Consider the following 16,687-nt stretch of genomic DNA (forward strand, 5'->3'; position numbering starts at 1 on the left):
GCACTTTATAGATCAATAAGCAAGCTGAATCACAGCCACCCATTCACATTTGTACTTCTCTGAATTTTCCTAGTGCACTTTTCCAGTCAAGTAATGTGTACAAGAATTCATAAATTCATAGCAACTTGCCTCCATGTAATGCATTTTGTATGTTATTTTCACTAATATCCATGATTTCATGTACATATTGTTGGGATATAGTGGTAGTTGTGTCTAATTTCTTTTTGTTGCTGCTGCTGGCCATATTTCAGGTGTGTGTGTGTGTGTGTGTGTGTGTGTGTGTGTGTGTAAGGAAGACTACCCAAAGATAGAAAAAAGGTTGCAATTTTTGATCTTGATCCAGAACAATACATAGGAATAAAATAGGTCTCAGAGGCTGACCCCATTGTTGAGTTGTCACACAAAACTAGGGTTGCCATACTTAAAAAAACCCAAAAACTGTTGAGCTTTTTTTGGCCAGAGGTTTGGAGCTTTTTTTCTTTTTTCTTTGTGCCAAATGGCAAAGAAATTGGACATTTTTAACTATTTCTGAAGGAAATCAGCAAAAATGACTTTGCCAACATGGGCTGCCATACATGTGGATTTTCTCAGATATTTCAACGATTTTCGCCTTGACACTGCTCCTGGTCGCAATATTCCAGATATGCCTGGAAATTCCAGACATATGGCAGTCCTACCTAAGGGTTACATTTGCCCTTTTTTGAGGAGGGGGGTGTCCCTCTCTGGGTGGTGATGTGTATTACTTCACTTATTTTAAAATCTGGCAAATGTTTCTGGCCCCTTCTGCTCCTTCTGCCAAGTGTGGCCCTGGACTGAGGGCTCATCCACCCTTCTGCTTGTTCCATGCATAGAAAACATAGAAGAAAACAGGTCCCATGCCTAGAAAGCACAGGTCTGAAAGGTTTTCAGTTTCTCCTGTGCTTTCTAAGCATGGGTCAAAGCAGTTTTTTGTTTGCCCCACTGCTTTCCCCAGGAAAGCCCACTGAATTAGGAACAAATGTCAGTCCACAGAAAAACCAATTGATCTCTTCCCTGATTCAGCTACAAACAGCAAGCAGAAGTGTGGGTGTGACCCCCAATTGGGTACCTGGGGTCGGGTCTGCCCTAAAGTGCTTCCCTGATGGCACAACGGATAGGAGGAGCCGTCAAGGATCCAAAGCGGAAAGTAAATAGAATTCTTTATCTGCATCCTGAACAAAATGGGTGTGGCGGAACGTTCAGACAAAGTTCAAAGCTATCACTTATTAACCAATCAATGGCAAATTTATGATAGCTGATAAAATGACCTGTTCAGAAAAAAACATGGATTTGTTTTATATAGTTATAAATATATGCCAAATGCCTGGTTTTTTCTTTCATTATTGAAAAAGAGCAGTTTATGTTTGGAGTGAAATGAGGTGATGAGCAAATGGGTATTCTGTTAGGAGGAGAGACGATGGAGAGGGAAAGGAAAGCTGGGCACACCCAGCAGAAGAAAAGAACAGTTGCTGATTGTGGTCACAGCTGTACAAAGTGCACAGCCTTTCCCCCTCCAGAAGGAAAGGGCAAGGAGACAGGAGAAAGAATGGCTGGGAAGAAGGAAAGGTAACCCCAGAACCTCTCCTTGATCAAGTACACCATCTCCCTGCCCACAAGAGAAGCTAGTCTAGGGGTGAGTATCTGACAACCAAACCCCACTGCATGTTCCCAGGCTGCCCTTGGCCCCAGGAAGGTCTATTTTCAATCCGTTCCCAGTAATGTGCATAGAGGAGCCTTTTAACCATTCCTCTTCCTTGCCTTCCCCCACCATTCGGCTGAAAGTCCAGCCCCTATGGGAATGCTGTTAGCTCTGGGAGAGGAGCTCCCATGGGTGTCAATGGAGGTCTTGGCTGGGCACCCAAAGGAGGGCTTGGAGCCCTGCAATTGCTTCCGTCCTTGTCTGTCACCTTGGTGCCATTCCTGGGCCACTCCTGATGCAGTGCCAGGAAAGTGGACCTGCACATGAACTTGAGATTGTGTCCCACTCAATGATTATTTAATGGAGCTCCATTATTCTTTCTACTGGACAGGGAATACATGAAGCAGGCAAACATTTCTGAAAATGTGACCTGTTTTGCTTCAAATGGGCAATTTTAAGGATGAAGATTTGTGGCAATAAGTTAAATTCTTCAGCGGAGCTCTTTTTTATTGGGCAGACTGCCTTGTTTTAATAGCTATTTTAACAGCTCAATATATTTCAGCATTTTTTATGCATTTTGCTTTGTAATGGCTTTGGCTACAGATTTTTTATTTATTTCATAAAATACTGCACAATTGTGGAAGAAGCCAAAGCAGTTTACAAAAAAGATAAAAACAATTCAATTATTGCTTTAAAAAATGTAAAACTATAATTTAAAACATACAAACCATTTAAACCGCAGTAGAACAGACTAAAACAAATGAAAACTCATTGAAACTTTCTAAGGGAAAAAAAATCCTTAAATAAGAGACACGGGGGAATGATTAATGGACTTCAATGTCTGTACACTAATGCGCAAAGCATGGGTAATAAACAAGATGAGCTTGAGCTCTTGGTACGATGCCTTATGAGGAACGGCTAAGGGAGCTGGGCATGTTTAGCCTGGAGAAGAGGAGGTTAAGGGGTGATATGATAGTCATGTTCAAATATATAAAAGGATGTCACATAGAGGAGGGAGAAAGGTTGTTTTCTGCTGCTCCAGAGAAGCGGACACGGAGCAATGGTTCCAAACTACAAGAAAAAAGATTCCACCTAAACTTTAGGAAGAACTTCTTGACAGTAAGAGCTGTTCGACAGTGGAATTTGCTGCCGAGGAGTGTGGTGGAGTCTCCTTCTTTGGAGGTCTTTAAGCAGAGGCTTGACAACCATATGTCAGGAGTGCTCTGATGGTGTTTCCTGCTTGGCAGGGGGTTGGACTCGATGGCCCTTGTGGTCTCTTCCAACTCTATGATTCTATGATTCTATAATCATCTGGGTTGTCTTGTCTAGATAAGAATGCTGTCAGCAGGTGCTGAAATGAAGACTGTGAAAGTGCCTGCTTGATATCAATAGGAAGGGAGATCCAAAGGTTTGCTGCCACCATGCTAAATGATTGAGTTCTGACAGATGCAGTGCAAGTATTATGTGGCACTAGTAAAAGTGCCAATTCCCCTGATTGAAGCAGTCAAGTGGGCACATATGGGGTAAAGTGATCTTGAAGGTAAATGATGAATGAGTGTGCAAACTGATTTTTTGTTTGGGTTTTATAGTTGAGTTTCAGAGTGGGACTGTTATACGAAAATTTGGGATTGACTTTTACAGTCCATCTCTCCATCAAGGGACCGAGGATCCCTTAAGTCCATTATCAGTCAGAGAAGAATGAGGAGAGGGAAGAACCAGTTGAGGAAAGCAAAGAAAATATTTGTTTTCTGCTGCAGCAGAGTCGTCCCCCCCCCCCGCAACCGCCTTGCAAGGAAGTGAGGGGACCCAGAACTAAGGTGTAAGAACTTTTGAAGACTTTAGAAATTGTCTAGACCTTACCCAAGGGCCACCCAAAGTCATCATACAGGTACCAAACATTTTGTGTGTGTTTGATTGGCATGTGAACGTGCACACACTGTTTTTGGCCCAGAATGGGGACGGACTTGCATGCACTCTGCCAACATGGGGGGGTGACGTGGACTGGGAGTTCCCTGTGCAAACAACACAGAAAATGGTTTTACTTGTGAAATATACTTGGAGTTGAGAGTGGATTTCATGCTCTTTATTCAGCTCATAGTGATGAGGAGGAATGGAAGTTCCCCCAGAATGTCTGCTTTATATACATTCTTTACACAATGGGCCCCATGTGATTGGCTAATTCCGGGATTCTCCTGTAGGCCAATCAGCTCGTAGATTCACTTCCACCTGGAGCTGGACTGGGTGGCTCCTGTGGACCAATCAGACTGCTGCATTCTGGAGCCTATTGTTCTAGGATCAATCAGACTGCTGCATTTTGAATCCTTTTCAACTCAGTACATAACAACTTGTAAATCAGACCATACTCAGAATATTATGTTTGTCCAACATGTTTACAAATCTGTCACTCAGAGATCTGAACAATACATGCTAATTGTTTTTCTGGGGCTTGCCAGAGCATCCTTTGGAAATGGTGAAGACCTTGGTGTCACAGTTTAATGACACAGACTGGCCCCTTTTCAATTACAGTGATTTGCAAGTATAAAGCTTTGCCAGGCTGTGGAAGAATGATTTTACCAAGAAATTCCTTCTACCTACATGGTGGGGTCCCACAGGTCAAGTGGAGTCTAAAGAAGGCCTCACTCTTGCTCTGTGAACTGTCTAAATTTTTTACACTCAAATAGAATTTATAGTTTTTCTGGGAGTATTTCCTTATTCTTTGAAGGCCGAAGGATTGATTTTCTGTGGTGAGTGTGTGCCTATTATCTGCACATACCTTAACATTTGTATAACAGGGCCAATTGTGGAGGATACGTTTCATAAGAAAGTGAAATGCAGAGTTAATTTTACTGGAAGGATATGAAAACGATTAATACTGAATAATTTTTACCTTACAGGCATTTTCCCCACTCTCAAGTTCATTCACATCCTGCTACCTCTCATCTCAACAAAGCCACAGACTTTTCCTCTATCATGGCCTCATCCTCATCCACAGATGTGGGAGAAGAAGCCACATGCCCAATCTGCTGGGAGTATCTGACAGACCCTGTGACCTTGGCCTGTGGTCACAACTTCTGCCGGGACTGCATTGTAAAGTATTGTGACACATGGGAACCAATGCAGGTGGGGGATTTGGAGTGTCCCGTCTGCAAAGCCCGGATGCAGAGAAGGAGTTTCCACCGCAATTGGCAGCTGGCCAATATAGTGGAAAAAATAAAAATCATGGCACCAAATAAAGGGGGAAATGATCTGTGTAAGAGACACAAGGAAAAACTCCACCTCTTCTGCAAAGAAGATGAAGAATTGGTATGTTTGTTTTGTGAGCGATCCCCAGAACATAAATCGCACACTGTGGTTCTCAAGGAAGAGGCTGCCCAGGAATACAAGGTAGGAAGTCATTTTGACACTTGCTAACACAACCCTTTCATATCTTTCTGTGTGTCTGTGTGCAGAATATGCTGTCAATGTGGCTATAAAGCAAACATAAACCTTAAGGTGGATAAAAAATTGGGCCTACTCTCTGTGCTTTTCAAAAACAAAGAAACACTTTGTTCTGCTTCAAAGGCAACTTTTTAAAATGTGATTTTGTTTTTTAAACCTTTTTTTCTGCACTTGTGCCAAAGGGTTCCTGTGTGATGTAGTAATAATAATGCTATGTAATAAGAGTAATAGAATGGAAGTTCTCAAGTGATCCGTGAATTTTAAACATACAGCAAAAAAAACCCTAGAAGCTCCCAGAGCAATTCTCAGATAAAAATCTAATAGTGGAGGACCACAAAATAGAAATATATGTAAAATACTGAAGCTCCCCACTCCTAGTCCTAATCAAGTCTGATATTTTGTTTTCTCTTTAGACACACATCTGTGATCGCCTGGAGCATCTGAAGAAAGAGAGAGAAAAAATTCTGGCTTATGAAGCAAATATAGGAGAAGAAAGCAACAGCCTGCTTGTAAGTGTGACAGTTACTACTAAGAGATCCATGTATACTTGAAGGACCAAGGCTGGATCTATACTGATATGGAAAACACTATAAAAAACGCTATTTTAAAAATTGGGACAGATCACAACTCTATAGGGGCCCCCTGGTGTCACATGTTTGTAACGCATATATAACGTTCTTATTAGTCCAGTCATGGGTCCCAAGTCATGATGTAGCCCCATTCCTGAGTGATTTACCACAACATTCTTAATGAAGGTCTTTCTAAAGACTCTGACCTTTTCTTGTCCTCTTTCTTCCTGCCTCTTGAAGAAATTAACAGAAACTGAGAGGCAGAATACACTGGAGAGGTTCAAACAACTGCACCAGTTTCTGGAAGAAGAAGAAAAGCGTCTGCTGAATGAAATAGAAGAGATGGAGAAGGAGATCACAAGAAGAAGGGAGGAGCAGCTGGCTAGACTCTCAGAGGAACTCTCCTCTCTTGAAAGGAGCATCCGGGAGATGGAGGAGAAGAGTCAGCAGCCAGCGAGTCAACTCCTGCAGGTGAGACTGTGGCAGGAAGAAGCCCAGAGTTCCTCTCTAATGGTTTAACCACACTTACCTTTTGCTGCACTCTTTCCAGGCACAGGGCAGTGCTTTCCCAGTCCCTACCCAAGCTTTCTTCTCCCCAGTCGTTCCCCCCCACCCAAATTCCTCTTTAAAGCTGAAGCACAACCAATGACAAATTGGGTTTTCTGTGCATTGCTGTTTGGCCCGATTCAGCTTTAAAGAGCAGGTTTTGACAGGGAAAGCTCTGTAGGAGGAAAAGGGGGAATTCTCAGACACGGAGCTTTACAGGGTGGACCATGTTGGACCAAAGGGGGAGGGACGGAGAAGCAGGTCAGGTAGAATGGACTGCTGTCAAATGGGGCGCAGAGTTGGGGCTTGCATCTCTGAGCAGGAGTGTAGAGAAGGGAGGGCAAGGGGGGGGGCTTAGCCCCAGGCACATGATTTTGAGGAGGGTGAGCCAGGTGCCCCCTTGCAGGGATCCCACCCTGCCTGGTGCCAGGGGTCTTGCCACCACGCCCCTGGCCCCCTCACGGAATGGCAGTGTTGGGGGGAAGCACTAGCCAAGGGCTGCATCAGAAACCTGATATGGAAAGGTGGGGTAAGTTAAAAACATCTTGGTTAGATGATCCCTGGGCAATTCTATGATTCTATGACAAGCAAAGATCAATGCAATAAGCATGACAATACAGCCAAGGTTTTTGGCTTTGTTTCTTACTCTTCCTCTCTTGGTTGACTTGAGGGAATTGAAAAGCTGACAGAAAAGTATGGATAATTTTATTTGGCAAAGTAAGTTTCCCAGAGTGGATAATGTTGCTATGCAAACTGTCCCACAGAAGAGAGGATTAGCAGTACCTGATTTAGCTAAGAAGTGTGAAGCTGCTTAGCTCACTTTGTTAAAGTTCAGGATATCTCAGAAAAAGGAACTCTTCCAGTTGAACAGTTATCCATAAATTCTCCACTGGCCAAGATACTAGGGATACCTAGGAAAGACAGAGAAGATCTCATTAATTTTCATCAGAACATTTAAAATTAAAAAGAACTCAACTTCAGATTGGAAAATAATGGAGAGAAACCAGAATTGTTATATGCATTCATACCTATCCAGAACTTTGGCATATGCTAGGCAGATTCACCCCAGAGGGCATCCATTGCAGGGGCTGATGGGTCTTCATTACAGGGCCTGTGCTGGGCAGTGAATTCCTTTCTGACTTTCCTCTTTCCCCTTCTAGGATGTTAGAAGAACTTTGCAGAGGTAAGGGGATCCTGCTCATCTCCAGTAATGAGTATCACTTCAGTATCTCTCCCTGAAACTTCACAAAGAATATAATGTGATGATTATAAGGTGCAATAGAAATGAAATGAATACTAATGATAATCATAATACTTCACAGTATCTAGATTTGCCACACCAACAGCAAACTCTGTGATGGCTGCCCCACCCAGTCCCACACAGACACCTGTCCAATGCACCATCTATGAGACTATTCCACAGAGTCCCACACAGTTACCTGTCAACTGTGGGGCTAAAAACGGGGAGCAGGAGTTGGGGTGTTTACCATGTTCCTGAACATATCCCAGCTGCAAAATGTAACTTAAAGGTGTCCTAGTAAGGAAGAATCTTCCCCTCTCTGTGATTCCATTCCTCTCCTCTCCCTCTTGGCTTTATACAGTTTCTTTCCTCCTCCCAATTCCTTTCTTTTGCTGCACTCAGAAATTCTGCATTTGAAATGGGTTAATATGTCTTTTTCCCATCAGGTGTGAGCGAAGAGGGACATTTGAAAATCCACTGAGTTTCCCACTAAAATTGAAGAGGAAGATCTCAGAATTCAGGGCTGCAAATCCCATTTTATATGTTGGGATGGAGAAAATAAAAGGTAATGAAGAATGGCTGCAGGGATTTTATTAGTCCAAAATATGTTACAAAGTGAAATTTTTCTTGCGAAATTATTTGAGTTATAAAAGACTATTTCTCAAATTTTATATCTCTTTGCTTCTTCAGATGCTCTGTTATCCAGACTGCTTCAGAAAGGTAAATTTTGGGTGAAGGACTAAATTCAAGGTGGGGCAGGGGACTGGTATTTCAATGGGATTGTGATCTGTCCTGTCCTTTGTGTTATTCTAAGAGAGGGAGAAGTAGTACCTGCATGTAATATTTTGGATTGAGGCAGGAAAACGTTGAGCTCCAAGAGGGTTAATGGGTTTGCAGCCTAATTCTTCTCCTTCCCCCTTTGCTTTTACTGGATTCTTTTATCTTCTCCACATTAAACAAGATTGAACTGTTAATTGGCACTTTTGCTTTATTCTAATTAAACGAGTAGTCCACACACCCAAAACACTATATTTCTTTGAATGTAATGTGCACCATTATGGTGAAATTACATTTCAAAAAGTAGGGTGCCCATCACATTTGATTGCACATTTACATTCACCCGCAAATACTTTTTTTGGTTTCAAGGTATTGAAAATTGAGGTGTGCATTAGATTTGATAGCGCAGTAGATTCATGTAAATATGGTACCTGAATTTATCTATGAGGAGCAACTCCAGTCTTCTCCATTCATCCAGGAGGTTTTCCCTGTTGCATTTCCCCCGTCTTCCAATTTGTTGGTTTTAATCGTGCTGATTATTTACCAACAGCGTAATTGCACACAGAGCTGCCCGCTTCTATGTTTTAATTTGGCCCTAATCCCCTGTTCAGCAGGGACCATCAATATCTCCTTAGATTCTGGAACTCACTAGGCACGGATTCCTCTCAGCTTTTTAAATATATTTTTTTAGAAATCAGTCTTCCAAACCTACTCCAGGCCACACACCCCACCGGTAGCCTATTGGCCCGCCAGGCGGGGGTGGGCCGAGCACACAGTTACCTGGTGGATGGTGTCGGAATCTCCGCTCGACTGAGCTGATAAAGCTTATCCTCCTCCGGCTGAGTCCTCTGGAATCGCCTCCGATGTGATTGACTTCCTGAGCCTCTGATAAGGCTCCAGGCACATCCCCTATTCAGCAGAGAATCAAAGCAGCATGCGGAGGTGATGAGATTTATGGCTACATGACTATGCTTTGTTTTCTAAGCTACGCAGACAGGAAAAAAATACATCCTCTCTCTGTGAGAGCAGAGAGCAACTGAATAACAAAGGAAATCAGTAACGTTACAGGAAACCAGTAACGTCGCATCCGTCTCCCCTCTCCCTTGAGACTTCCAACAGCCTGAAATGTGTGGAATGTAAATAGAGTCTTGTGACTCCAAAGCACTGCACAGTGGCAACACACAGAAACCAACAGGTGGCATCCGGCCAGGTGTCACAACACGTTCCTTCACCCCTGCCCCCCTCCCCCCGAAGATTTCCTTAGTAAACCTCAACCACTTAGCGGGGGGGAACCCACAACTTTGTGGGTAAAGGTAAACAATATTTTGTCGATAGTTACTATTTTAAATATGGCAATCCTCGCTAGTATGCTCCCACTACAGCCAGCTTGGCCTTGATGTGCTAAAACGGCCAAGTTAAGTTTCTGCAAGCTTGCTTCAAAATGCTTAAATATGAAAATGCTAGTATGTTTTCAGGACAATCAAGCAGCTTTAAGATCACTGCTGCCAGAGGCAAAATTTTATAAATCTTAGTCAAATAGCCTTTAGCCTGCTTTAGGACAACAAACGTGTGTGTGTAGTGGTATTGTGGTTATAAAAAAAATAATGCTGGAGAGTCACAAGGGAATTTGTTTGTTGTTGTTTAGTCGTTTAGTCGTGTCTGACTCTTCGTGACCCCATGGTCCAGAGCACGCCAGGCACTCCTGTCTTCCACTGTCTCCCGCAGTTTAGTCAAATCTGTTAAATCTGTTAGGTTGTCTCATTTGATACCCTCCCCAGATTTCAATGTAAGACTCAGTCCTGAATGCAATGCAATGCAATGAAGCCCCATTTATCTAAGAGGGAATCTGGTTCCTGGGGTGTTTCTTGGATCCGGATGCCCCATTCCATCTCTTGACTGATTCTGCCTCTCTTTTCTTCATTTCCCTCCCAACAGCAAATGTCACTCTGTTACTTGACTGTTAAGGTAAAGGTAAAGGTACCCCTGCCCGTACGGGCCAGTCTTGACAGACTCTGGGGTTGTGCGCCCATCTCACTTAAGAGGCCAGGGGCCAGCGCTGTCCGGAGACACTTCCGGGTCACGTGGCCAACGTGACATCGCTGCTCTGGCGAGCCAGAGCCGCACACGGAAACGCCGTTTACCTTCCCGCTGGTAAGCGGTCCCTATTTATCTACTTGCACCCGGAGGTGCTTTCGAACTGCTAGGTTGGCAGGCGCTGGGACCGAGCAGCGGGAGCGCACCCCGCCGCAGGGATTCGAACCGCCGACCTTTCGATCGGCAAGCCCTAGGCGCTGAGGCTTTAACCCACAGCGCCACCTGCGTCCCTACTTGACTGTTACTTGACTGTTATTCTACTGGAATGCAACATATATAAGGAAGAAGACATATAAAATACAAATAAGCTCTTAATACAAATGAATTAACAGAATTTAAATCATGTTTACATTACCATGATTAAAATCAAGCATTAACAGGATCTCAAATTACATAGGGAACACTCTCCAAAATAAAATAAGAATGTCTTCAGTTCCTCTTTGTGATTTCCTTGAAGTCACACCTTTCGGTTCTGTGCCTGTGCAGAGCTTAGGGTTGCTATAGAAAGGTTTATTTTTGGTGGGGACTCCACTCCATCTTGCAGGCAAATTTACAGCAAAATTATGTATTTGTTTTTCTATATTAATAATAATAATAATAATAATAATAATAATAATAATAATAATATTTTTTCTGAGTCTGGGAGAAAGAGGGGGAGGGTCCCAATCCTGAATGAAACATGAGGAAGCCCCATCTATCTGAGAGGAAATTTGGTTCATCTGGGTGTTATTTTGGAACAGGGTGTCTATTTCTTTCTCTTGGATGATTCTGCCTCTCTTCTCTTTCCCTCATCTTCTCCCCAACAGCAAATGTCACTCTGGATCCAGACACAGCCCATCCCAGCCTCATCCTGTCCGAGGATCAGAAAAGCGTGAGAAGGAGAGAAAAAAAGCCACGCCTGCCTAAAAATCCCGAGAGGTTCAGCAACGGGCCTTGTGTGCTGGGACGTGAGGGATTCACAGCAGGCAGACATTTCTGGGAAGTCACTGTGGGAAGTGAGGGAGAATGGGTTGTGGGGATCGCTATGGAGTCTGTGAGGAGAAAGGACATCCTTGCCTTTTGTCCTGATGGAGGGATCTGGGCTGTGGGGAAGAGGGGAGGGAAGTACTTGGCCTGCACCTCTCCTGTTTCCCATCTCTCCCTGAGTGAGGAGCCCAGGAGGATCCGGGTAACTCTGGACTATGAAGGGGAACGTGTGTCTTTTTTTGACGCTGCCTCAGGAGCTGAACTCTACACATTTGTAGGAGGCTCTTTTTCCGGAGAAACCCTCCTCCCTTTCTTTTGTCTGTGGGGAAATGAAACTCAACTCAGGATCTCCTGTTAGGAGCAGAATTGACACCTTTGCAGGTGCTCTGTGAGAGGAGTCATTCCAGTCAAACTTGGAGGAAACGACAAAAGAACATCTGGGATTTTCTTTTCCCTCTGCTTTCCCAGAATTCCCTCTGCAGTGGAGTCTTTAAAGAGAGGGAAACACTTTAATTGTCCCAATAAACAATCTATTCCTCCAAAGAATTCATTCACCACCCCCTGCAATCCTGGTTCTGTTGTTCACCTTCCTCTCATGACAGGACCGCCGCCAGCTGTTAAAATGCCCACATGATGGCTGTTACGGCAAAATCTGGGTGTGAGACTGCTCAGCCACCCAGCTCGTCGGACTAAGTCCGCGGGTCCTAGCGGAAGAAAATGAGCTCAGCTGGGCACAGGAGCAAACTGCAGAAGATCCAAGTTTATTGCGCAACAGGTTCAAGGCGAGATTGAACAGCGAGAAAGGGGTGACATGAGTTTTTGAAACTCCCTCCATGTCCCAGAATACAGTGCAAAACATGTCATGAATACATTAAAGAGAGGTTTGGTTACACAGATTACATCATGAATATATTAAAGGGAGGTTGGGTTACACAGATTAACATATGGAGGAGGGAGGGGGGAATATACAGAGTCGGAGATATGCACAGATAAACACTTCCTGAGTACCGGGGATGAGAAGACAATGGTCCCAAATATGCATAGTCTGCCACCTGACATTGCCTGGAGGAAAGGCTGATCAGAGCAATTTGACAGGATTAGTTTCTATGAATTTTATAGATTTTAGTCCCTTTTGACATTGACAATTGGGAATAAATGAATATATTGTAGCGAAGAAGAAGGTGAAGAAGACATGCCCCCCCCCTCCGTATCAATGGCATTGATAGATTACTGGAGAACAACTCCTCCAGGCACCTTTTGCAACTATAGCTTGTGCATCTGAGGCAGGAAGGAAATAAGAAGACTGTCTGTGAGGTCCCAACTTCCAACCCTTTGCAAATGCAGCCTCCCTATCGCCACAATTCCTCAGAGAGAAATCTCACTGAATCCAGAGTTGATGGGAGTTGTAGTCCAGCAACTTGGCCAAGTCTGCCCTTTATAATCCACATGGTGTCTTCCCTTTGGCCCCCACCCTGGATGTGAGATGTTCCCCCAAAGAGGGTCTTTTCAGTATCTGTGGAACGCCCTCCCACCAGATCACACTTCCCCACACAGCAAGAGGTCTCTCCAAGCCCCACATATGCAGCACCCGTCCGCCAATAAGGGGGAGAGTTAAGTGTTCAGGGTAGTGGAGATGTCTCCAAGCCTCTTAAGTCTTTCTCCCTAGCAAAGAGAGGAGATAGTTGCCATGGGTAGCAGGATGGCTCTCTCAGCACCTTGAGGGCAGCAGCTAGCATTCTTGTTCTCTCTTTGGTGGCTATTGAGGTGCTTCAGAGAAGGGAGAAGATACCCCTTCACCTTCCTCCCTGCCCCCTCTCTCCAGATCCACATAAGTCCAACAACCAGGGCAGGAGGGAGTTCAGCACACCAAAGGCCCAGTCTCCCCAGTGCTAATGCCCTTTTACTGTGTCAGGAACATGCTGCAGAATACGCCAGCCTGGAGGGACCCTTTACACAGCAAGGGAAGGAAATCTGCACCCCGGCCCTTTTCCTAATTAGGGACTGTGGGGTTTCATTGCTCCAATGAAGACCACGCTGGTTGCAGTTCTCCAGGGGACCACTTGATGTCAGTGTTCCACCATGAGCAAGGCTCTTGTTATAGTATACACCAGAGCTTTCCAAACTTCACGTTGCTGAAACGCTTTTTAGACATGCGTCATTTTGCAACACAGTAATTGAGTTTTACTAGCAAACCAGAGGTTAAACCAGGGGTCCTCAAACTATGGGCCACGGGCCACATCCGGCCCGCCAGTGTCCTGAACCCGGCCCACCCCTAGGCCACACTGCCTCTATGCCCAAATCCTCTGTGGGCTGGGTGTGCACCTCTCTGCCTTGCCCACCTCACAGGGCTGCTGTGGGATGCAAAGGCGGGCAAGTTCCACAGGAGCAGGGTGGGAGGGGATCCCGGATGGCCGTGCCAGCTGCTCCTTTCCTCCAGCCCCGTCCCCTCTGCTAGCCCCGTCCTTTCCCGCACAGGTACTTCTGCTGGCCGCAATACTCCACGTGGAGGCTGCTTGGGCTTGCTGTGGGAGCGCAGATGGGAGCCGAGCAGTACAGCGCCACCTTGCCCAGTGAGCCAGCCGCCTGCTGCTGCCGCTGCTTCCGTCTGCCATGGCCGGCCGGGCCCAGGGTCCTCACGCTGGCACTGGGTATGCAGAGCTACTCATCTTGCTCCTCCTTTTGGCTCTGGCGGCTTCCTAAAGGTGCCTGCTTTGGCATAACCTCTGCAGCATTCAGTGATGCCTATTCCTGTTCAAAGGGCTCCAAGCACACTGGCATTCGTGCAGTTAAGTTAGTGAGCTTTGTGAGCTTAGTCAGGTTTCCCACCCCAAAGGCTGTAATTCCCTGTGTGCTCACCTGGGAGTAAGCCTTATTGAATTCAGTGCGACTTACCTCTGAGCAGGCAGGCATATGCTTGTATGGATACATTAGGGAAGAAAGCCTCAGAAGTAACTGCACTGCTTTCAGTGGGTTTACTCCCTGGTAGGGATGGCTGAATCCGTCCATTTTGGTGTCTTGTTTTTGCAATCTTACTTTCAGTTCTCCACATTTCCACATTAGTGTTCTTTTAATATATTTTTCAAGAAAAGGTACTCTTGAAAATTTGTCACTATTTTAGTCTGTGTTTCTCCTAAAATGCACATTTTTTGTATGTTGTTTTGCCTAATAAATCTTTGCAAAGCAATTATCTGCAATAGTATGCATAAGGTACTTTCACCAATATGCAAGTTTCGGAGTCAACTTCAAAGGTAGACAAGCAGGACTGTTTATTTCCACAGTTGGGAATATTTGTATCATATTGTTTTTCCTGTTTTTTGTGCACTACAAATAAAATATGTGCAGTGTGCATAGGAATTCGTTCGTATTCGTTCATAGTCTGGCCCCCAGCAGTGCCTGAAGGACAGTGAACTGGCCCCCTGTTTAAAAAGTTTGAGGACCCCTGGGTCAAACTAACACCTTTCTAAGAGCGCGGGGGTGTTCGTGTGACACACCTACACACTGCAGCTGACACAGTCAATCACAACACCCTGGTATATGTGCTAATTGGATCAGATTGCAGCAACAGCTGCCGCTGTCCTTCAGACAAAACAACTTCACAACTTTTGTGCAAATGTTGGTGGTGGTCTTCACGCACCTACTTCTCACGTAAGTCTTCAGTCCATGGGTCGGATATACACACACACACAAATTGGTTCAAGGCATGGCCTAGTCCCACAGTCTGGGGTGAGGGTAAGTGGACTTTTCCTGGCTTAGGACGGGCTCACCATACCTGCCCAGCTCCTACAGGCTGGAGGAGTCGCTGCCAGGCCTGGGTTTCCACTGCTCCCCATAGGAAGGAAGGGCTGGGAGACTTGCTCCAGAAGGGGCTTTGGTGCTGGGGAGTGACTGGGGATTGGGACCAGGAGGGTTCGCTTTCCAGTAAGGATGGCCGCCCTATTGCACCCATAAGGAGGATTGCGGAGGATAGGAGGGAATGGGACCCTTGAACTTGATGGGTGAACATGCCTACAATAGTGCCTGCGCCAGATTATTTTGTACCCTAAGCAAGGCTAACTACTTGTACCCCTTGCTGCTGAAACAACAGCAGCCCCAAACTGCTTTGCAAGGCTGGGATCAGTCCAGTGCTGTCTCGAGAATAAACAAACTTTGGTTTGGCCTGATCTCAGTGTCAGACTCCTTCTTCTCACAGAGCAATTGACCCTCTGAGGAAGATCCCTGGGGCAAATTTGTTCAACATGCTATGAGGCCAGCGGTGGTGGCCACGGAGGGGGCAATAGCATGCTTCCTTGCAGCTGCCACTGCCATCACCACTGCTCAAAACAAATGCTGGCTAATCCTCCTCCCAAACTTATCAGCTGCTGCACCGGTTAGAAAAATAGGGACATCCCAGGATCAAATCAAAAGCCAGAATGGCTTTCATAATTCCAGGACTGTGCCTGGAAAATAGGGACACTTGGTGGTTATGTAATTATGACTTTATATACTTTATAAGTTTTGTTTTCTCTCTAGCTGGTTTTTAGTGCTGTATGAATTGCTCGTGATCTTATGCTTTTTATGGCTTTATACTATTTTGTTGGAGTAGCTGTTAGTACAACTTTTCTATTGATGGTTTTAAATCAGTTATATTCCATTTTATTGATATTAATATATGGACAACCCAGAGTACATAGTTATTTGGGTGGTATATGAAAGCCAAAAAGATGAAACAGTATTAAAGAAAAGCTCCAAAACCTCCCTTGCAGGCTGTTGAGGGGCCCCTCTATACTGGAGGGCATTTGCGGGCGTCTACTGCAAGATGTCATTGATGCAGTTATAGTGCACCAGTCATGGATTGACGCTAAACCACCCACACATCCACACTGCTTAAGAATTGTTTTGCAATAATTCCAGAATTTTACCCCATTATTGCCATTTGGAGGAGCACTCTTGGAATGTCATGGAACTAAAGGGGACAAAACCCCTCCCCCCATCAAACAACATATCTGGTATGAAATTTTTTAGGATTTCAGCAGGACGTATCAGAACACGGGCCGATCAGAAATGAAGCAGTTATGAAGACTGCAAACCTTTGTAGGCATAGATAGTATTGAAACTGGGATTCCATATGAGTTCCTAGATAGCATCATGTGCGGAAATAATTACAATTACATAATAAAAATAATGCATATATAAACCCTGGGAGTGTTTGCATTTTGTGTTGGAGTGGGATGATAGCTGAGAGCTTCAACTCTGGGCGAATGTGGGCTGAAGGAGCGTCTCTACCCCCATCGTTCTGCCCGGACACTGAGGTCCAGTGCCGAGGGCCTTCTGGCAGTTCCCTAACTGCGAGAAGCCAGGTTACAGGGAACCAGGCAGAGGGCCTTCTCGGTAATGGCGCCTGCCCTGTGGAATGCCCTCCCA

The 16,687-nt window shown here is 45.0% G+C and overlaps 1 protein-coding gene across 1 annotated transcript in view; it reads left to right on the plus strand.

The window, feature by feature from the left end:
• Positions 1-1,721: 1,721 nt before the first annotated feature.
• LOC307210945 (uncharacterized protein) overlaps positions 1,722-16,687 on the plus strand; it is a 28,807-nt gene continuing 13,841 nt past the window's right edge. The window contains exons 1-9 of the mRNA XM_079967148.1: positions 1,722-2,082; positions 4,552-5,041; positions 5,509-5,604; positions 5,905-6,135; positions 7,371-7,393; positions 7,897-8,015; positions 8,141-8,170; positions 11,128-11,643; positions 13,634-13,762. Of these exons, the coding sequence (XP_079823274.1) occupies positions 2,081-2,082; positions 4,552-5,041; positions 5,509-5,604; positions 5,905-6,135; positions 7,371-7,393; positions 7,897-8,015; positions 8,141-8,170; positions 11,128-11,643; positions 13,634-13,762 (1,636 nt within the window). The 5' untranslated portion in view covers positions 1,722-2,080. The remainder of the gene's footprint in view (positions 2,083-4,551; positions 5,042-5,508; positions 5,605-5,904; positions 6,136-7,370; positions 7,394-7,896; positions 8,016-8,140; positions 8,171-11,127; positions 11,644-13,633; positions 13,763-16,687) is intronic.

The sequence above is a fragment of the Podarcis cretensis genome, assembly GCF_951804945.1.
Source record: "Podarcis cretensis genome assembly, chromosome: 2".
Taxonomy (NCBI): domain Eukaryota; kingdom Metazoa; phylum Chordata; class Lepidosauria; order Squamata; family Lacertidae; genus Podarcis; species Podarcis cretensis.